The 20,052-nt window shown below is 37.3% G+C and overlaps 1 protein-coding gene across 3 annotated transcripts in view; it reads left to right on the forward strand.

Annotated features, from left to right (window-relative positions):
* The window catches only part of ZBTB40 (zinc finger and BTB domain containing 40), a 73,720-nt gene that overhangs the window by 20,252 nt on the left and 33,416 nt on the right, over positions 1 to 20,052 (forward strand). The window contains exons 2-5 of one of the 3 annotated variants that reach the window (XM_024766715.1): positions 1,141 to 1,232; positions 5,403 to 5,544; positions 14,978 to 15,747; positions 16,224 to 16,357. In XM_024766715.1, coding sequence (XP_024622483.1) covers positions 15,051 to 15,747; positions 16,224 to 16,357 — 831 coding nt within the window. In that variant the 5' untranslated portion in view covers positions 1,141 to 1,232; positions 5,403 to 5,544; positions 14,978 to 15,050. The remainder of the gene's footprint in view (positions 1 to 1,140; positions 1,233 to 5,402; positions 5,545 to 14,977; positions 15,748 to 16,223; positions 16,358 to 20,052) is intronic. The other 2 variants (XM_024766714.1, XM_024766716.1) reach the window with 2 other exon arrangements.

Genomic DNA, 20,052 nt, shown 5'->3' on the forward strand with positions numbered 1-20,052 from the left:
GGTCATTATGCAGCACTAGGTTCAGCCAATTAAGGTTTTTCTTTCTAAGTATCTATTCTATATCAATATAGTCTTTTCTTGAGGCTTTAATGTTGTTGCTTTGAGGAACATGCATCCTTCTGGTGCTCTTTTGTTGCTTAAATGTTCTTCCCTTGGGACCTTTGACAATTTTCCCAAGGCTAGTGATTTCAGTTAAGTGCTTAATAGCATAATTTAGGTTGCCTCTATACAGGAATCTACAGGACTTAAAGATTCCAACATGCTGTGTTCCACTATAGTTTCTTAACTCTGAAAAGCATGCTTTCGTGACATTATATTTAGCGCTATATTCTCTCCCCTCCATTTAACTTCCTTGCAAAGGGAGTTAGGGGGAAATAGTAAAATATATGTTAGAGGCTTTTACATTTTAGTTGTGCGATCAACAAAGTGTAGTTTAGCCTCTATAGTACATTTCAGTAGCCCCCAAGTCACTAATGTATCCCTCATGAATATATATTAGATTTATTTAATAACAGTATTCTGTACCTGAAAGTGGTCTACAAAGATTATATAGTTTAACTGTTTATTTACAGGTAGGTACTTTAGCTGTCAGGTCAGATGGCTAGTTTCAAAACTATTTAATGAGGAAAATTCAGTCTTTCTTGGTAATAATAATACAGCTAACACATATAGTATTTACTACGTGCTAGGCACTGTTTTAAATGTAAACACACCTACACATTAATTCTCTATAAGTAGCATATGGCTGTTTTTTTTAAGAATCCAATCAGAGAATCTCTGCCATTTAGCAGGAACGTTTAATCTGCTTCTTTATTGTGATTACTAATACATTTGGACTTATTTCTACCGTCTTAAGTTTTTTTCTATTTACCTTTGCCTTTACCTTCTTTGCCTTTCTTTTCCCCCTTTTCCACTTGCTATTGTATTAATCACATTTTCTTAATTCCCTTTTATACCTCTTGTTCGCAAATATTTGTTCAGTTTCTGTTCCCTTATGTCCTTACCTGTTAACATACATACTTTACTTAGGCTAAAAGCTAAAGTTAATCATTATTTTTGTCATCCCCTTGACTCTTAGAACATCCTAACTCTAGTTCTCCTTCTCTCATCTTCCATGTTCTTGTTGATTTTTAATTTCAGAGAGGCAGTGGATTTTTAAGAATATAGACCTCAGAGCCAGACTGCCTGAATTTGGAGCCCAGGTCCGCCACACACGAGTTGTGTGACCTTAGGTAAGTTGTATAACCTCTCTGTGCCACATTTTCTTATATGTAAAATGGGGATGATAAGAGTACCTACTTCACAGGGTTGTTGAAAAGATTAAATGAGTTAATAGATGCAAAGCATTTAGAACAGTCCCTGGAACATAATAAGCATTAAACAAGTGGTAGCCACTATCGTTGTCATTATTCTACTTTGTTTTTAACCTCCCCTTCCCATATCCATTTTAAAATAGCCAGTGCATTTTAAAACACATTTCTTAATTTCTTTTTTATTAAGATATAATTAACATACAGTTCAATGAATTCTATTTGAAGAGTTTTGACAAATATCTACTCTTCAACCACCATCCAAAATAAGGTACAGAACATTTCCATTCCCCGAGAAGGTTTCCTTGTGTCTCCTCCTGTTTAATTCCCTTCCCCCACACCACCCCACAACCTCCACAACCACTACAGTATCTGGTTGCTATCACTGTAGATTAGTTCTTTCTGTATGTCTCTTTCCTGTAGATTTAGTCATATATATGTACTCTTTTGTGCCCGGCTTCTTTGACCTAACATACTGTTTTAGGGTTTATCCATGTTGTTGCTTGTATCAATGGTTAATCTTTTATTATAAGAAACCTCCACACAGTTCTTCAAAGTAGTTGTACCATTTTGCACTTTCCGCAGTAATGTATGCAAGTTCTAGTCATTCTGCATCCTCATCAACATTTGGTATTATCAGTTTTTCTGATTTTAACTTTTCTAGTGGGTACGTTTAGCAGTTTCTTTGCTTGCTACTTGCTATTTTTTCTTACATTCTATCCTTTCTTTCTGGTTCAGTTTGCTTCTTATAGTAATTCTTTCAGTGACAGTCTCTGAGCCTCTTATCTTTGTTTGAAGGTGATTTTGTTTCAACTTGTATATAGATACATGGTTGATTGTTATTTTCCTTAATATTTGAAAACTGTTACTCCATTTTCTTATATCTATTGTTATTAACGAGAAGTCTGTACCAGTCAAACTGTCTTCTTTGATTAAGTAATACTCTTTTCTTTTGGTTTGCTTACAATTTCTTTTTCTCAGTGTTGTTGATACTTCAAAGTTTTTATTCTGAAGACTCATGTCTGACTTTAATCCTAGAACATTCTCAGATATTATATCTTCAAATTGCTTCTGCCACATGTTCTTCATTATCTCTATCCGGAACACCTATTCAGATGCATGTGAAACCTTCATATTCTGTTTTCCATATCCTTTAACCTCTTTCATATTTCTGTTTTTGGGGTTTTTCTGTTTTGTTTTGTTTTTTACCTCTCTGCTACCTTCTGAGTAATTTTCTCAGACTTCTTTTCCTAATCACTCATTTTCTCTTTAGCTGTATCTAATCTGTTTAATTCATTGATAGATGAATTTCAGTGACTTAACTTTTATTCCTAGAAGTTCTTTTGGTTCTTTTTCACATCTGCCTATTCTTTTTTCATATTATCTTTTTCTTCCATTATGGCTTCCCTTCATTTTGCCTGTTTATTAAAATGAAACAATTAATTTGTAGCATTTTTTCATAGTATTCTATAATTTTTAGGGTTTTCAATTCTTGGAGATGCTATTTGTGCTCTTTCTTGCATCTAATGTCGTTCCGTTGTGGTGATTCATTTCCTCATGTGACTTTTTGTTTTTACTGTTTGCCTTTTGGGGGTGGCACAGGAATCCTCATCTGAGACACTCTAGCATCTATCTTGGCAAGGCCCTTCTCGTTTGATTTTTTTTCCTCCTTCACCTCCTACCCCTACTCCTATTTCCCTCCCCTTTATAGCACTTACTCTAATGTATTTGATAAAATGTCTTTTGCTACAGTGTAGCTTTACCTTACTGTTATTCATTGTTTTGTTTTTGTGTTTTTAACTTACATAAATGGCATTATGCTCTAGATCTCATTCTGGTTGTTATTGTTTCATTCAGTTGGGTATTTAAGATCTGTTTCTGTCTGAATAGTCAGTTGTTGCTTCTTTCTAATGCACTATATTCCATAGGATACATTCTGCATATTTACTTAAATTCCTTTTGTGACTGACATCTAAATTACCTCTCATTTCCCTGCTACAAAAAACAATGGCCCAGTGATCTTTCTGGCCATGTGTCCTTATGAACCTATGTGAGAACTTTTCTGGGAAATGTACTCAGAAATATGATTCTTGGACCACAAGGCATATATGCACAGAAAATTTCACTAAATATTACCAGAGTGTTTTTCCAGAATAGCTATATGAATTTATATACCACCAGTTTTACTCTAGTTTCAAATTTATGTTCTATCACATGTTACTGTAAGACCTTAGAAAAATTACTTAACCTCTCTGGGCCTTAGTCTCCCCATCAGTAAAAGGGAATAATAGCAGCATCTGCATCATCAGGTTGTTAAGAGAATGAAATGAATTAATATATGTAAAACATATTCCTGAATATAATAAGCACTTCCTGAATATATAATAAATGTTAGCTGCTTTTACTGCTATTGTAACAACTACTCTTACTTGTTAGCCAGTTAGGTGAGCTTCTCCTTTTCTGAATTGCCTTGTTACGTCATTTGCCCATTCTTCTCCCCATTGGATTTTTTTTCCCTAAGGTTTCCAGGAATTTCTTATGTATTCTAGATATTAACTCCTTGTTGTCTTTAAACTGTATAAATATCTCCTGGTTCTACCATTTGTCCATTGTCTATTAATCATATCTATAGACTATAGAGTTCTTTGACAGAAACCTTTAATATCAGTATAATCATATTCATCTTTTCTTTTTTTAAGCTTTTGGGGCAATGTTTAAGAAGTTTCCCAACACCTGCTTCAAAGATACCCTCTGACATTTTCTACTGTTAACTTTTATAAATTTACCTTTCACATTCAGGTCTTCCTCATATGGTTTGTAATAGTGAGCTCATTTCTTTCTATGTTTTTCTTTTTTCCTGTGAGAGTCTCTGTGCCTTGGGTTTTGAAAGTATTCTGTTTTTTTTTCTCCTGCATGTCAAAGACCAATTTTTATGTTAATTTCTTAGCCCAAGATTCTTATATGATATAATATATAAATTTGGATCCTTCACCTCTGTATGTCATAGGCCTACATTTTAGATTTCTTGTGGGTGCCATTTCTTCTACTCAAGGCCCAGATAATTAGCAACTTTTATTCTGTTTCTCTGAGCCAGTGAGCAGAGATTTTTCAGACTGCATATAAAGGAGGGATAGTTGTTTGAGGCTCTGTGCTTTGTGCAAGGGTCTCAGTTCCAACTCCCCCACCTTCTACCTGCCTGAAGATATATTTCCAGTCTCCACGTGAGCATTAATGCTTTCTTCTCCAAGCCTAGGGCCTGTATTAGAGTTTGAAACCCCTTTGGGCCATCATGGTCTCAACTCCCACTTTACTGTTTCAGCTTTGATTTTGATGTCACTTCCATTTCAGGTACCTGGGGATTTCCTTTTTTTTTTGCTTGATTTTATATATATATATATATATATATTTTTTTTTTTATTTATTTATTTTTGGCTGCGTTAGGTCTTTGTTGCTGCCTGTGGGCTTTCTCTAGTTGTGGCAAGTGACTCTTCGTTGTGGTGCTCAGGCTTCTCATTGCGGTGGCTTCTCTCATTGCAGAGCACGGGCTCTAGGCATGTGGGCTTCAGTAGTTGTGGCTCGCGGGCTCTAGAGCACAGGCTTAGTAGTTGTGGCGCACGGGCTTAGTTGCTCCGCAGCATGTGGGATCTTCCCAGACCAGGGCTCGAACCCATGTCCCTCACATTGGCAGGCAGATTCTTCTTAACCACTGCGCCACCAGGGAAGCCCTAGCTTGAATATATATTTTTAAAGCATTTTTGTTACATTTTATCCAGTGTTTCTGTGTGTGAAGTGGGAGGAAAAGGTCCATTTACGTCAGCTCAGTGTGCCATTTCGCCAAAAGTCTTTCCTTTAATTAGTATTCCTATTAATCTCAGTAAAATTTCAACTTTCAACTTTACCAGTTTACATTCATTAGGTAACCTTTGAATTTATTCTGCCTTAACTATCCCCTCTCCTTTTGTTGCTCAAGTTTATAACCATGTTTTTAGTATCTATATATTGGTAAACCACATAGTTTTGTTCAGTTTTTTTTAACCTTGCTCAGTTGCTTATTCTGTTACAGTTATTCTATTATTTTCTTATCTAATTTAGTTGTCAACAAAAATATGAAATAGCTCTGACCACAATCCTGTAGTTAATGCTCAAAGTACCTCCCTCTGGATCATTGGTGGCTCTTCGTATTTTTTAATCTGATGAAAGACTGACCAGAAATGACCCCAAAGCAACATTTTAAGTAAGTTTTAGTTTGTCCTAAAAATATAATCCCAATAATGTGTTCCTTATTAATAGGATTGTTTGAAAAGATTTATGTCCAGGTAAGTCTTTTGATTTACTGTAATCCATAGATCCTATGTCTTGTCTTAGGAAAAAAATCATATTCTCCTGATATCATTTGTTCTTTAGAAAAACCACATCAGTGCCTGTTTAGTCGTTTTGTGTTATTTGCAAATTGAATTCTTGTTCTGATTTTTTTCTCAGATATTAAAATAAGTTAATTTACAAATTTTCACACTTACCTCCTTTTTTTCTAAAGATAGCTCCTACTTTTGTCTGTTTTAAATCTTACAGAACTTTTTTTTCTGTTTTCCACAAGAACTGGGAGATATTCCAATCCTGCTCCTGTTGCTACTACTATTTCAGCAACAAGTCAGTTAGCTCCTAGGCCACAGTTTATCTTTAAAAAGTATGCATTTTTATAACACAGATATTAAAACAAGCTGTAGTCAAATAGTAAGGTTAGATGTTCTCAAAGCTACTCTTTGAGTAAGCTTTAAAAAAAGTATATGAATTTATGAATGTTCTACAATCTATACCATAGTATAGATAGGGTTTGGGGTGATTAGTACTGAAAATTTACATTCCTAAAAGGAAAAATTTCTTAATAGATGAACTTTATTCTTTAGAGCAGTTTTAGGTTCACTGCAAAATTGAGAGTAAAGTACAGAGTTCCCATATAATCCTGTCCCCACACAGCCTCACCCACTGTCCCACAACACAGTGATACATTTGTTACAATCAGTGAACCTACATGGATACGTAATTGTCACCCAAAGTCCATAGTTTTCATTAGGGTACACTTTTGGTTTCATACATTCTCCGGAATTTGACATGTATATGATACATGAATTCACCATTGTAGTTTTATACACAATAATTTCACTGCCCTAAAGATCCTCTGTGTTTCACCTATTCATCCCTCCTTACTCCCAACCACTGGCAACCACTGATCTTTTGACTATCTCCATCGTTTTGCCTTTTCCAGAATGTCATATGGTTGTATTCATATAATATAGAGACTTTTTATATTGGATTCTTTCACTTACTAATATGCACTTAAGTGTCCTCCATGTCTTCCCATTGCTTGATAGCTCATTTCTTTTTGCACTAAATAATATTCTATTGTCTGGATGTACCACAGTTTGTTTATCCGTTTATCTGGTAAAAGACATTTTGGCAATTACGAATAGAGCTGCTATAAACATCTGCGTGCAGGTTTTTGTGTGGACGTAAGTTTTCAGTTTTTTTAGGTAAATATCAAGGAGCACAACTGCAGGATCATATGATAAGGATATGCTTAGTTTTATAATAAACTCCTAATCTGTCTTACAAAGTGCTGTACCATTTTGCATTCTCACCAGCAATGAATAGCAGTTCCTGTTGCTATACGTCCTCACCTGCATTTGGTGTTGTTAGTGATTTGGGTTTTGTCATTTCTAATAGGTTTTATTTGTAATTCCCATATGACATATGACGTTGAACATCTTTTTATATGCTTACTTGCTATCTGCATCTCTTCCTTGGTGGGATGTCTGTTAAGGTCTTTGGTCCATTTTTTAATCAGGTTGTTTTCTTATTGTTGAGTTTCAAGAATTCCTTGTATGTTTTAGATAATAGTCATTTAACAGATATGTCTCTTGCAAATATTTTCTCCCAGTCTATGACTTGTCTTCTCAGTCTCTTGACATTATCATTCATAGAGCAGAAGTTCTTTAAGTTTAATGAAGTCCAGCTTATCCATTATTTCTTTCAGGGATCATGCCTTTGGAGGTGTATCTAAAAAGTCATTGCTATATCCAAGGTCACCTAGGTTTTCTTCTTTGTATTTTCTAGAGGTTTTATAGTGTTGTGTTTTTACATTTAAGTCTGTGATCCAATTTGAGCTAAATTTGTAAAGGCTATGAGGTCTGCGTCTAGATTCATTTTTCTACATGTGGATGTTCAGTTGTTCCAGCACCATTTGTTGAAAATACTGTCTTTGCTCCATTATCAAAGATCAGTTGACTGTACTTTTGTGGGTCTATTTATCTATTCTTTCACCAGTACCACATGGTTTTGGTTACTGTAGCTTTGTAGGTAAGTATTGAAGTTGAGTATTGAGTAGTGTCAGTCTTCCTACTTCGTTCCTCTACCCTGATATTGAGTTGGCTATTCTGGATCTTTTGCCTCTCCATATAAACTTTAGAATCAGTTTGTCAGTATCCACAAAATAACTTGCTGGGATTTTGATTAGGATTGTGTTGAACTTATAGATCAATTTGGGAAGAACTGAAATTTTGACACTACAGAGTCTTCCTATCCATGAACATGGAATATCCCTCCATTTACTTATTTTTTCTTTGATATCTTTCATTAGAGTTTTGTAGTTTTTCTCATATACATCTTATATAGTTTGTTAGACTTATCCTCAAGTATTTTCACATTTTTAATTTCTTTTTTGGGGGTGCCAATTAAACGGTAATGTTTTCATTTCAAATTTCACTTGTTCATTGCTGATAGACAGGAGAGTGGTTAAGTTTTTTATATTTACCTTGTATCCTGCAACCTTGCTGCTATTGCTTGTTATTATTATTAAAGTTTTCGTCAGTTCTTTTGGATTTTCTGCATACCTCATCACAGTCATACCATCTGTGAACAAAGACCGTTTTGCACCTTCCTTCCCAGTCTGTGTACCTTTTAGCTGGGAATTCCAGAATGATATTGAAAAGCAGTGGTGAAATGAGACATCCCTGCCTTGTTCCTGATCTTAGGCAGAAAGCTTCGACTCTAATGTTGCTGTTGGTTTTTGTAGCTGTTCTTTATCAGGTTGAGGAGGTTCCCCTCTATTCCTAGTTAGCTGAGAGTTTTTATCATGAATTTTGTGGATTTTGTCAAATGCTTTTTCTGCATCTATTGATCTGAACATGCGATTTTTCTTTTTTAGCCTGTTGTTATAATGGATTACATTTGCTGATTTTCAAAGGTTGAACCAGCCTTGAATACCTGGGATAAATCCCACTTGGTCATGGTGTTAAATTACTTTTATTATTGTTGAATTTGATTTCCTAATATTTTGTTGAAGATTTTGGTCTTTGTTTTTCTTATAATGTCTTTGTCTGGTTTTGCTGTTAGTGTAAGGCTAGGCTCATAGAATGAGTTAGGAAGTATTCCCTCTGCTTCTGTTTTCTGGAAGAGATTGTGGATATTTGGTATAATTTCTTCCTAAACTGTTTTGCAGAATTTACCAGTGAACCTATCTGGGCCTGCTGCTTCAAGTGTTGGAAAGTTATTAATTATTGACTCAGTATCTTTGATAGATTAGGCCTATTCAGATGTCTAGTTCTCCTTGTGTGAGTCTTGGCAGATTGTGTCTTTCAAGTAATTGATCCGTTTCATTAAAGTTACCAAATTTGTGGGCATATTATTCCTTTTTTATCCTTTTATTGTGCATGGGATCTGTACTGGTGTCCCCTCTTTCATTTCTGATATTAGGAATCTGTGTTCTCTCTTTTTTCTTAATTAGCCTGGTAGAGGCTTATTGATTTTATTGATCTTTTCAAAGAGCCAGCTTTTAGGTTTGTTTTTTTTTTTCTCTTGATTTCCTTTTCTCAGTTTCATTTATTTGTCCACTATTTTCTTTTTCTCCTGCTTACTTTGGATTTACTTTGTTCTTCTTGTTTTAGTATCCCAAAGCGGAGGCTTAAATTATTGGTTTTAGATCTTTCTTCTTTTCTAATGTATGCATTCAGTGCTATAAGTTTCCCTCTAAGCACTGCTTTTGCTGCATCCTATAAATTTTGATAAGTTGTATTTACATTTTCATTTAGTTTAGAATATTTTTGAATTTGTCTTAAGATTTCTTCTTATGTGTTATTTAGAAGTGTGTTGTTTAATCTCCAAGTATTTGGAGATTTTTCCAGCTATCTTTTTGTCATTGATTTCTAGTTTAATTCCATCGTGGTCTGAGAACAGAGTGTATGGTTTCTATTCTTTTCAATTTGTGAAAGGTAACTTATGGCCCAGAATGTGGTCTATCTTGTTGAATGTTCCATGTGATATTAAGAAGAATATGTAATATGCTATAGATGAAGTAGTCTATAGTCAATTGATTGATGGTGCTATTAACTTCACTGATGTCCTTACTGATTTTCTGCCTTCAGGCTCTATCCATTTCTGATAGAGAGGTGTTTAAAGTCTCCACCTATAATAGTGATGCACCTATTTCTCTTTGTATTTCTTTCAGCTTACCTTATGTGTTTTGATGCTCTTTTGTTAGTTGCCTACACAATAAGGATTATTATGTCTTGTTAGAGTATTGACCCCTTTTTCATTCAGTAACTCCCCTTTATCCCTAATATCTTTCCTTACTTGAAGTCTGCTCTGTCTGAAATTAATATAGCTCCCCTGCTTTCTTTTGATTACTGTTAACATGGTATATCATTCTCCATGCATTTATTTTTAATCTGTATGCATCTTTAAGTGGGTTTCTTGTAGACAACATCAGAGTGGGTCTTGTTTTTTGATCCACTCTGACAATCTGTCTTTTAATTAGTATATTTAGAGCATTGATCTACCATATTTGTTAATGTTGTCTATATGTTTCCCTTGTTCTTTGTTCCTACTTTTGTCTAACATACTTTTTCATTCTTTTGTAGTTTTAATTGAGCATTTGACGTGATTCCATTTTCACTTCTTTTTACCATATCAGTTATACTTCTTTTTTAAACTTATTTTAGTGGTGTCCTATAGTTTGCAATAGATTTACAACTAATCTAAATCCACTTTCAAATGACACTGTACCACTTCACATGTATTATAAGTACCTTATAATACTAATAACATAATCTTAATCCTTCCCTTCTCTCCCTTGTATTATTGCTGTCATTCATTTCATTTATACATAAGCATATAGAATTGACCCTTGAACAATGCAGGGGTTAGGGACACTGACCTCTGGCACAGGCAAAAATCTGCATATAACTTTGTAGTGAGCCCTCTGTATCTGTGGATTCAACCAACTGCAGATTACGTGGTACTGTAGTATTTAGTGTCGAAAAAATGCACATGTAAGTGGATCTTCACAGCTCAAACCTGTGTTGTTCAAGGGTTACCTGTATAAACATAAGCATACATAATCAAATACATTGTTGCTGTCATTATTTTGAACAAACTGCTATCTATGTCAGTTAAGAATAAAAAATAAAACTGCTATCTATGTCAATTTTTGTTTTACCTTCACCTGTTCATTCTTCAGTGCTATTCATTAGTTTATGTAGTTCCATATTTCTGTACTTTATCATTTCCTTCTCTCTGAATAACTTCTTTAACATTACTTGGAAGGCAGGTCTACTGGCAAGCAAGTCCCTCAACCTTGCTGGTCTGAGAAAGTATTTTACATTCACTGTTAAAGGAAAAAATTTCAGGGTAGAATTCTAGGTTGGTAGTTTGTTTTCTTCTCTCAACATTTTAAATATTTCACTCCACTCTCCTCTTGCCTGCATGGTTGTTTGAGGAGAAATTAGATGTAATTCCTATCTGCTTCTGTGAAGGAAAGGTCCTTTTTCCTCTGGCTTTTTTCAAGATTTGTTTTTTAAACTTTGATTTTTCTATAGTTTGAATATGATATGCTTAAGTATAGTTATTAAAAGCATTTATCCTGCTTGGGGTTCTGAGCTTCTTAGACCTGTGGTTTGGTGTCTAACATTAATTTGGGGAAATTCTTCGTCATTATTGCTTCAAATATTGCTTCTGTTTCTTTTTCTCTTCTCCTTCAGATATTCCCATTGCACATATGTTTTACCTTTTGTGGTTGTCTCACAGTTCTTGGATATTGGTTCTGTTTTTTTCAGACCTTTTTCACTTTGCTTTTCAGTTTTGGAAGTTTCTTATTGTTATATCCTCAAGGTCAGAGATTCTTTACTCAACCATATCTAGTCTACTAGTAAGTGCATCAAAGGCATTCTTTATTTCTGTTACAGTGTTTTTAACCTCTAGCTTTTCTTTTTCATTCTTTCTTAGAATTTCCATCTCTCTGCTTACATTGCCATCTGTTTTTGCATGTTGTCTACTTTTTCCTTTAAATCCCTTATTAATCATTTTTTTAATTCCCTGTCTGATAATTCCTGACATATCTGACTGTGGTTCTGATGCTTGTTCAGTCTCTTTGAAGTGTGTTTTTTGCCTTTTAGTATGCCTGGTAGTTTTTTCTTGAAAGGGAGACATAAAGTACTGGGTAAAAGGAACTGTGGTAAGTATGACTGTAGTGATGGGGTGGTAAGATGTGAAGGGAGGAAGTGTGTTTTATAGACCTATCATTAGGTCTCAGTCTTTTGGTAAGTCTGTGCCCCTGGACTGTGAACTTCACTGATACTGTTCAGTCTCCCCCTCCCCACCTCCTTAAGTGGTACAGGATGGCTAGAGTGGGCTGACGTTGGGTATTTCCTTTCCTCCAGTTAGGTTAGACTCTGGTAAAATAGTTTCTTCTGATTCTAGGCCTTGTTGAGAAGAACAGAATCCTCTGTCATATTTTAAAATGGTTACTTTCTCCTTCCTCCTGCCAGAAGCAGAAGGGAATTTCCCCCCAGTATTCACTGTGAGTACCCAGTAGAGCTCCTGGAGTTAAAACTCACAAAATTATGACTCTGTCCCTCTGGATTTTTTAACTCTCAGACTTGTCCACCCTGAGCCTCCATCAATTCGTTAACTTAGGTTTAGTTTTCCTATTCTGGCACTGCTTCCCATGGATTTCTTTTGGTGGGTTTCTGCTCTGAGAAGTTGTGATTCTCTGCCAGTCTCTCCAATTTTGGGAGCAGTAGTTTTGCCCTGTGACCTCACTTCTCTGACAGAGCTAAGAAGAGTTGTTGATTTTTCTGTCTGTTTGCCTTTTTACCTGTCAAGTTAGAATGGTGACTTTTAAGCTCCTTCCATGCCAGACCAGAAACCTGGAAACCAGAACTTGGAAATATTTTCATTTTTATTTTTATTTGTCAGTTTCAAATGTGGGAAAATAAGGAATAGTGGTGGAGTGGAAAGGTAACAAAGGCAACCAATGTTATTTTGACAAATGTCAAAGACCATGTGACTTTCCTGCTTAAAGCCCTTCAAACCCTTCATTGACTCCTCATTGTCTTTAGGATAAATCCAAGCTCCTAAGCATGGCCCATGTATCTTTCTGTGGCCAGAACCTCTGCCTGCCTTTCCAGATTCATCTCCTGACACTCCCTGTCCCTTTCTATATGTTCAGTATCACTGAACTCCTTATAATCCCCCCTCCTAAACCTCCTTCCTGCCATGTGATGTTTTCTTATTTGTGTGCCTCACGCAGGCTTCCCTGCTTGGAGTGCCTTTTTCTCCCACTCTTTTCACCTCATCAGTGCCTGCTCACTTATTAAGGCAGGTTAGCTGTTAGCTCCTCCACAAAAACCTTACTCTTAACTCTTGGATATCCCTATTCCCCAAACTGGGCTTCTAAGTACAAATCTCTATCATTACATTTCCTGCCATTCATTTATTCATTCCACCAACTAACCAACAGTGTTTGTGTTAGGCAGAATTTTAAGCACTGGGATGCAGCAGATGATGAAAAAAAAAGTTCCTTCCCTAATGGAGTTTATATAGTAAAGGGGGGTACATGATAAGTAAGTAAAAATATGTGTCAGTAGGCTATGATAAAAAATAGAGTAAGAGGGGGCTTCCCTGGTGGCGCAGTGGTTGAGAGTCTGCCTGCCGATGCAGGGGACACGGGTTCGTGCCCCAGTCTGGGAGGATCCCACGTGCCACGGAGCGGGCTCGCTGAGCCTGTGCTCTGCAATGGGAGAGGCCACAACAGTGAGAGGCCCACGTACTGCAAAAAAAAAAAAAAATAGAGTAAGAGGGATGGAATGTTCTGTGGTTGGAGAGGAGGTTGCTATTTAAAGAACATGGTCAGATTTGATTAAATGTTCTAAATCATTAAAAAATAAATAAAATAAAGAACATGATCAGGGAAGACCTCATTGATCATGTGGCCATTGAGCAGAGTCCTGATGGGAGTGAGAGAGTGAGCCATGCACACATGTGAAGAAACCTACGGGTGAATATGCTTAGTGTGTTCCACAATCAGCAAGGAAGGCGTGGTGCTTACAGCAGAATGGGTGAGGGGGAGCGAGGCAGAAGATGAGGTTTTAGAGCTAATGACAGCCAGAGTAAGAATTTTGGCTTTTGGCTTTTACTCTGAGACCAGGAACCATGGAGACTTTTGTGCAAAGTGACATATATGGCTATGTGCTAAAAAGATCTCTCTGACTACTGGGTTGAAGATAGAGTAGGGTAGGGGTAGGGCTAGGAAGGGGTGGAGGCATGGGGGACCAGTTAGGACATTGTTGCAATATCCAAATAAAAGGTGATGGTGGCTTGGGCTGACCAGAGTAGAAGCAGTAGAGGTAGTAGTAAGTGATTGGATTTTGGATATATTTTGAAGGTAGAGCCAACAGGATTTATAAAGGATTGGGTAAGGGATATGAGAAAAAACAGGAGTCAAGGATGATTTCTAGGTTTTTGGTCTGAACAACTAGAAGGGACAGAATTGCTGTGAAGTGGGGAAGATGGCGGGGGAGTTTGGATTTAAGTTTAAGAAACCTAACAGGCCTCCAATTAGAGATGTTCAATAGGTAGTTGGAAGTGTGCGTCTGCAGTTCAGAGGAAAGGGCTGAGCTGGAAATATAAATCTAAAAGCTCTCAACATTTAGATATTTCAAAGGTATGGAATCAGATGAGAGAGAAGAAGTGAGATGACAGTCCTGGAGCACAGCAAACTTTAGAGGCCAAAGTGATGCAGAGAACCCAGCAAAGGAACCAGAGAGCGCAGGATCAAGTGAAAAATGCATTTTAAAGGGGAGGGAATGACGACCTGTATTCAGTGCTGCAGATAGGTCAAGTAATATGAGGACATTGTATTATAAATCTGTTTATATCTATCTATCCATCTATCTATCTATATATATATGTCTCCTTTATTTGGCTGAGAACTTGAGAGCAGAATGCATTTAGCAATGTAGTTACTTACAGCTTTGAAATCAGTGAGACATGGGCATGCCACTTAATGGCTGTTTTTCCTTAAGCTGGTTCTCTCAGTCTCTTTGAGCTTCAGTCTTACATATAAAATGGGGAGGATACAGTACTTTTCCAGTGAGTTTTTGTGAGGATCAAATGAGATCATCCAGATGACACACTAAGCATAGTCCTGTTCATGCAGTTAAACCCATGCCAGTTATTATCATGATTAATTCAGTATACCTGGCACAGTACCCCTTCCTGTTCAGCAGCATTTGCTGAATGAACCAGCGAATTGCCTGTTCATTTTCATATTTCATTCAGGGCATTTCCCTGTGTGCTTATGAAGTATTAACATGGCATTTTTGGGGTTTTTCCAGGATCTAGTGCTGATCCTCACAAAGTGATTCTGGAAGAAGAGAGGAAAGGAAGTCCTCAGACAGAGCTGATGCGATGGAGCTCCCCAACTATAGCCGGCAGCTGCTGCAGCAGCTCTACACGCTGTGCAAGGAGCAGCAGTTCTGTGACTGCACCATTTCCATTGGTACCATTTACTTCAGGGCCCACAAACTTGTCCTGGCTGCTGCCAGCCTCCTGTTCAAAACCCTGCTGGACAACACAGACACCATCTCCATCGATGCATCTGTCGTGAGCCCTGAGGAGTTTGCCCTCTTGTTAGAAATGATGTACACTGGCAAACTACCTGTGGGCAAACACAACTTCTCCAAAATCATCTCCTTAGCTGACAGCCTACAGATGTTTGATGTGGCTGTTAGTTGTAAAAATCTTCTAACTAGCCTTGTAAACTGCTCTGTTCAGGGTCAGGTGGTGAGGGATGTCTCCACACCATCCTCAGAGTCATCCAGGAAGGAGTTGGAGAAGCCTGAAGTAGAAATCCTTTCCTCCGAGGGTGCTGGAGAGCTTCATTCTTCCCCGGAGGTTTCCACCCCTCCAGGGGCCCCTGTGAAAGCCGAGGTGGGGGAAGTGATCCAGACGGTTGTGCAAGAGATGAGTGTGGATCCTTCCGCTGCCCAGGGGATTCAGGGGAATGCAGACACCCCAGTGGAGACTCCTCTGACAGCTGAAGATTTTTCCCCTTCTCCTGTTGTACAAACCTTTACTGAGGCAAAGGAAGCAAGCCCAGAATCAGGTAATATTCATTTAATAGTTGTTTTGTAATCTGTCCTTCTGTTGTCAATTACTAGATTCAGTGATCTTTATGAGTTTTTTGTTTGTTTGTTTGTTTCATTGATAAATTTATCAAAGATCACTGTTAGATTGGAAACCAAAATCCAATGCAATACTTGTACTAGGACATTCTTCTTTTAAAAGTGTTTGTGGTTTTGAGTGTTGCAAGCCTGAAGATGAACCACAGAGCAGAAAAGCAGTATTGAAATAACCATGTACCATCTTTGATTCTTACCCGTTATTTTAACTAGGATGATGATGGCACAAAGGAGGAAGCTATTAGAGATGCTGTTTGCTATTACTCATAACTGATACATTAGCTGTTTTGTTTACAAATGCAGTACATGACCTAAAGGTTCTCAGACAGCTTAAACTTTTAAAAATTATTTCAAGTAATCAATCACTGATTTTTTAAATTTTGTTTTGTTTTACATTCAGAGTATGAGGGGAAACATTACCAGCTGAATTTTCTTCTAGAAAATGAAAAAATCTTCTCAGATGCACTCTTGATTACCCAGGATGTTTTAAAAAGACTAGAAGAATGTTCAGAAATTAAAGGTGCACAGAAGGAGGTAGGTACCATGAGTTTTATTTGTTTGCTGGTTTAGTGTTCTCAGGATAGCAGATCAGTTATCAGGACCTCAATTTTTTTCAAACTTAAAATTTTTTTTTTTTGACATTTATCCCCTAAAGGACAGTCATGCAAAAGTGCTAGGCAAGAGACTTTCAAAACGAAGTTATATTTTGATCACTAGGTGGATCCCAGCTTACGACCGGTTTTGATCCAGGATACTTAACTGAGCTTACCATTTCCTCCTGATTAATCAGGAATAAAATGGGGCAGAAGGTAGTTATGGATAACCCCAAATCAGAGATGAAGTAATAAAAACAAAAAAACAAACAACAATAAATACTCAAAACACGGTACGAAAAGGATTTAATATGGACTGACACAGTAAATTGCCTCGTGTTTAGGAATACAGTGGTCATTTTCAGACATAAAAACAATAATGGTGAACATTTATTGAATACTTACCTTGATACACTTGGTATCAGTACATATGTTATCTCATCTAATCCTCACAAAAATCATTGAGGTGGATACTATTTTATTATTTTTTATCACTGTTTTATGGATGAGAAGAACTGTCTCAAAGAGGTGATGTAACTCGGCCAAGGTTGCAGAGCTCATAAAACTAAGCTCTGAGCAAGAATTCAAACCTAAGCATTCTGACTTTAGAGCTCTCCTCTTACACATTGAGTTACTGCCTCCCAAAGGGATAAAAATGATGCGTGTACGTCATGTATGTATAAACGTACATAGGCATCACCTGACAGAAAACTGCCAAATGGTTATCATGCTCTATTTCTTAGCTGACATTTTCTGGTTTTTCATTATCTCAGTGAGGTGCATCCCCACCTGTGGGCTCCCTCACTACCCAGTTCCTCACACCTGATGCTGTAGGGTTGACTGCACTGCCACTTTAGGACTCCCTTGCTTCCCCTTTCTTCTGGCCATGCCTCCCATTCTGAGAGATGCTGGCAGAGTGAGCGGGCACTGCCCCTGTAGGCTTGCTCATCTGACTGAGGGGGTAGTGTGGGGAGGCCTCCCATGTTGCTGTAGACAATTTAGTGTCTGTTAGTTACTTTTTTTTTTTTAAAGGGAGGTTGCAATTTTAATTTTTTTATTATTTATTTATGGCTGCGTTGGGTCTTCGTTTCTGTGCGAGGGCTTTCTCTAGTTGTGGCAAGCGGGGGCCACTCTTCATTGCAGTGCGCGGGCCTCTCACTATCGTGGCCTCGCTTGTTGCAGAGCACAGGCTCTAGACGCGCAGGCTCAGTAATTGTGGCTCGCGGGCTCAGTTGCTCTGCGGCACGTGGGATCTTCCCAGACCAGGGCTCGAACCCATGTCCCCTGCGTTGGCAGGCAGACTCTCAACCACTGCACCACCAGGGAAGCCCTGTTATTTACTATTAATCCAAGCAATAAATGCCTTCTACTATTTAAATAGTTCCCTGATTCATAGCAAGTTACTTTTTAAAAAAACAAATTCAAGATCAAGTATTTACTTTAACCATGGTTTATCAACAGTTGGCTATAAATTGTTTTTCTGAGAGATAAGCTGTTTACAAGACTGGGCTGACCCTGATGACTCTCTTAGGGGAGGTTTCAAGTGGTAAATCCTTGGTACCCTTTGTACTGATTATGCTGAAGGACATTATGGTTTTGTATTTTTGCACTTGGATGTTCTCTTAACTGTTCAATCCATCATTTTGTCACTAGTTTGTTACCTCGATAGCTTATAGACACACCTCTTCATTTTCTCTCTTGAGACTTCCTCTCCACTTAACTTTGGTTACAGAGGAGCAACATCATTCCTTAGATCAGCAGTACTCAAATTATTAGTGTCACCTCTGTACTAACTTAAACTGTGTCTTACGCATTTTTTTCCCAACACGTGTACCTAAAAGTGTCTGGCGCATACAGGTGTTCAAGAAATGTTTGCTGTACAGGGATTCATTCAACATTTCCCCCCCACTGCTTGTCCTAATCATTTGATGGCAATAACGTTAATAGTACTTTGCAATAACACTGATTCACTGTTGGTGATCATTATAGGCTTATGTTGTTTCTTCCTCGGTTTTAGAGGTCAGAGTAAGAGCACTACAAATCACTTGGTAGCTGTATTTAAAACTGATTCTGTTTTATTCTATAATAAATTGTTCAGCTACAGAAAGAAAAAGGGAAAAATACTTTAAGAACGTAAGATTAAATTAAATATAGAGTTGGGGAGGTACTGCTTTGTATGTAGGCCCTGTACTTCTCTCTTTCTCTCTCACTTTATTTTAGACAGCTTGAGGTATGATTGATGTACAGCAAATTGTACATATTTAAAGGTTATAGTTTGCTAAGTTTTGAAACCTGAAATCATCATCACAATCAAGATAGTGAACATATCCATCACCCCTAAAAATCTTGTCACATCCCTTTGCAATCCGTCCATCCTGCCCCTTTCCACTTGCAATTCCCCAGGTAACACTTGTCTGCTTTCTCTCTCTCTAGATGAATGTGCATTTTTCTAGAGTATTTTATAAATGGAATCATATAATCTGTATTCCTTTTGGTCTGGCTTCTTGCATTCAGCATAACTGTTTTGAGGTTCACCCAAGTTGTTGCATGTTCATTCCTTTTTATTGCTGAGCAGGGTCCCATTGTATGGATATACCATTTATTTATCCAGCTCTACCATTTACTAGTATTGTTAGCTTCAGCAGCTTAATACCTGAAAGCCTTAATTTCCTAATTTGTAAAATTTGGTAGTGTTATCACCTACATCATAGGGTCATTGTGAAATTAATTAAGATTTATGTAAAACTCACACTAAGACGGCAGGCACATAGAAGGAGCTCAGTAGGTGATGACTGCTTTTGTTTGCTGATACATTAACTCAGTATTTTTTTTTAATTTTTGATTGATTTATTTATTTTTAACGTCTTTGTTGGAGTATAATTGCTTTACAATGGTGTGTTAGTTTCTGCTTTATAACAAAGTGAATCAGCTGTATGTATACATATATCCCCATATCCCCTCCCTCTTGCGTCTCCCTCCCACCCTCCCTGTCCCACCCCTCTAGGTGGTCACAGAGCACTGAGGTGATCTCCCTGTGCTATGTGGCTGCTTCCCACTAGCTATCTATTTTACATTTGGTAGTGTATATATGTCCATGCCACTCTCTTACTTCATCCCAGCCTACCCTTCCCCCTCCCTGTGTCCTCAAGTCCATTCTCTATGCCTGCATCTTTATTCCTGTCTTGCCTGTAAGTTCTTCAGAACCATTTTTTTTTCAGATTCCATATCTATGTGTTACCATACGGTATTTGTTTTTCTCTTTCGGACTTACTTCGCTCTGCATGACAGTCTCTAAGTCCATCCACCTCACTACAAATAACTCAATTTTGTTTCTTTTTATGGCTGAGTAATATTCCATTGTATATATGTGCCACATCTTCTTTATCCATTCATCTGTCAATGGACATTTAGGTTGCTTCCATTTCCTGACTATTGCAAATAGAGTTGCAATGAACATTGTGGTACATGTCTCTTTTTGAATTATGGTTTTCTCAGGGTATATGCCCAGTAGTGGGATTGCTGGGTCATATGGTAGTTCTGATTTTAGTTTTTGAAGGAACCTCCATGCTGTTCTCCATAGTGGCTGTATCAATTTACATTCCCACCAACAGTGCAAGAGGGTTTCCTTTTCTCCAC

Source organism: Neophocaena asiaeorientalis, unplaced genomic scaffold (assembly GCF_003031525.2).
Source record: "Neophocaena asiaeorientalis asiaeorientalis breed wild unplaced genomic scaffold, Neophocaena_asiaeorientalis_V1.1 scaffold79, whole genome shotgun sequence".
Taxonomy (NCBI): domain Eukaryota; kingdom Metazoa; phylum Chordata; class Mammalia; order Artiodactyla; family Phocoenidae; genus Neophocaena; species Neophocaena asiaeorientalis.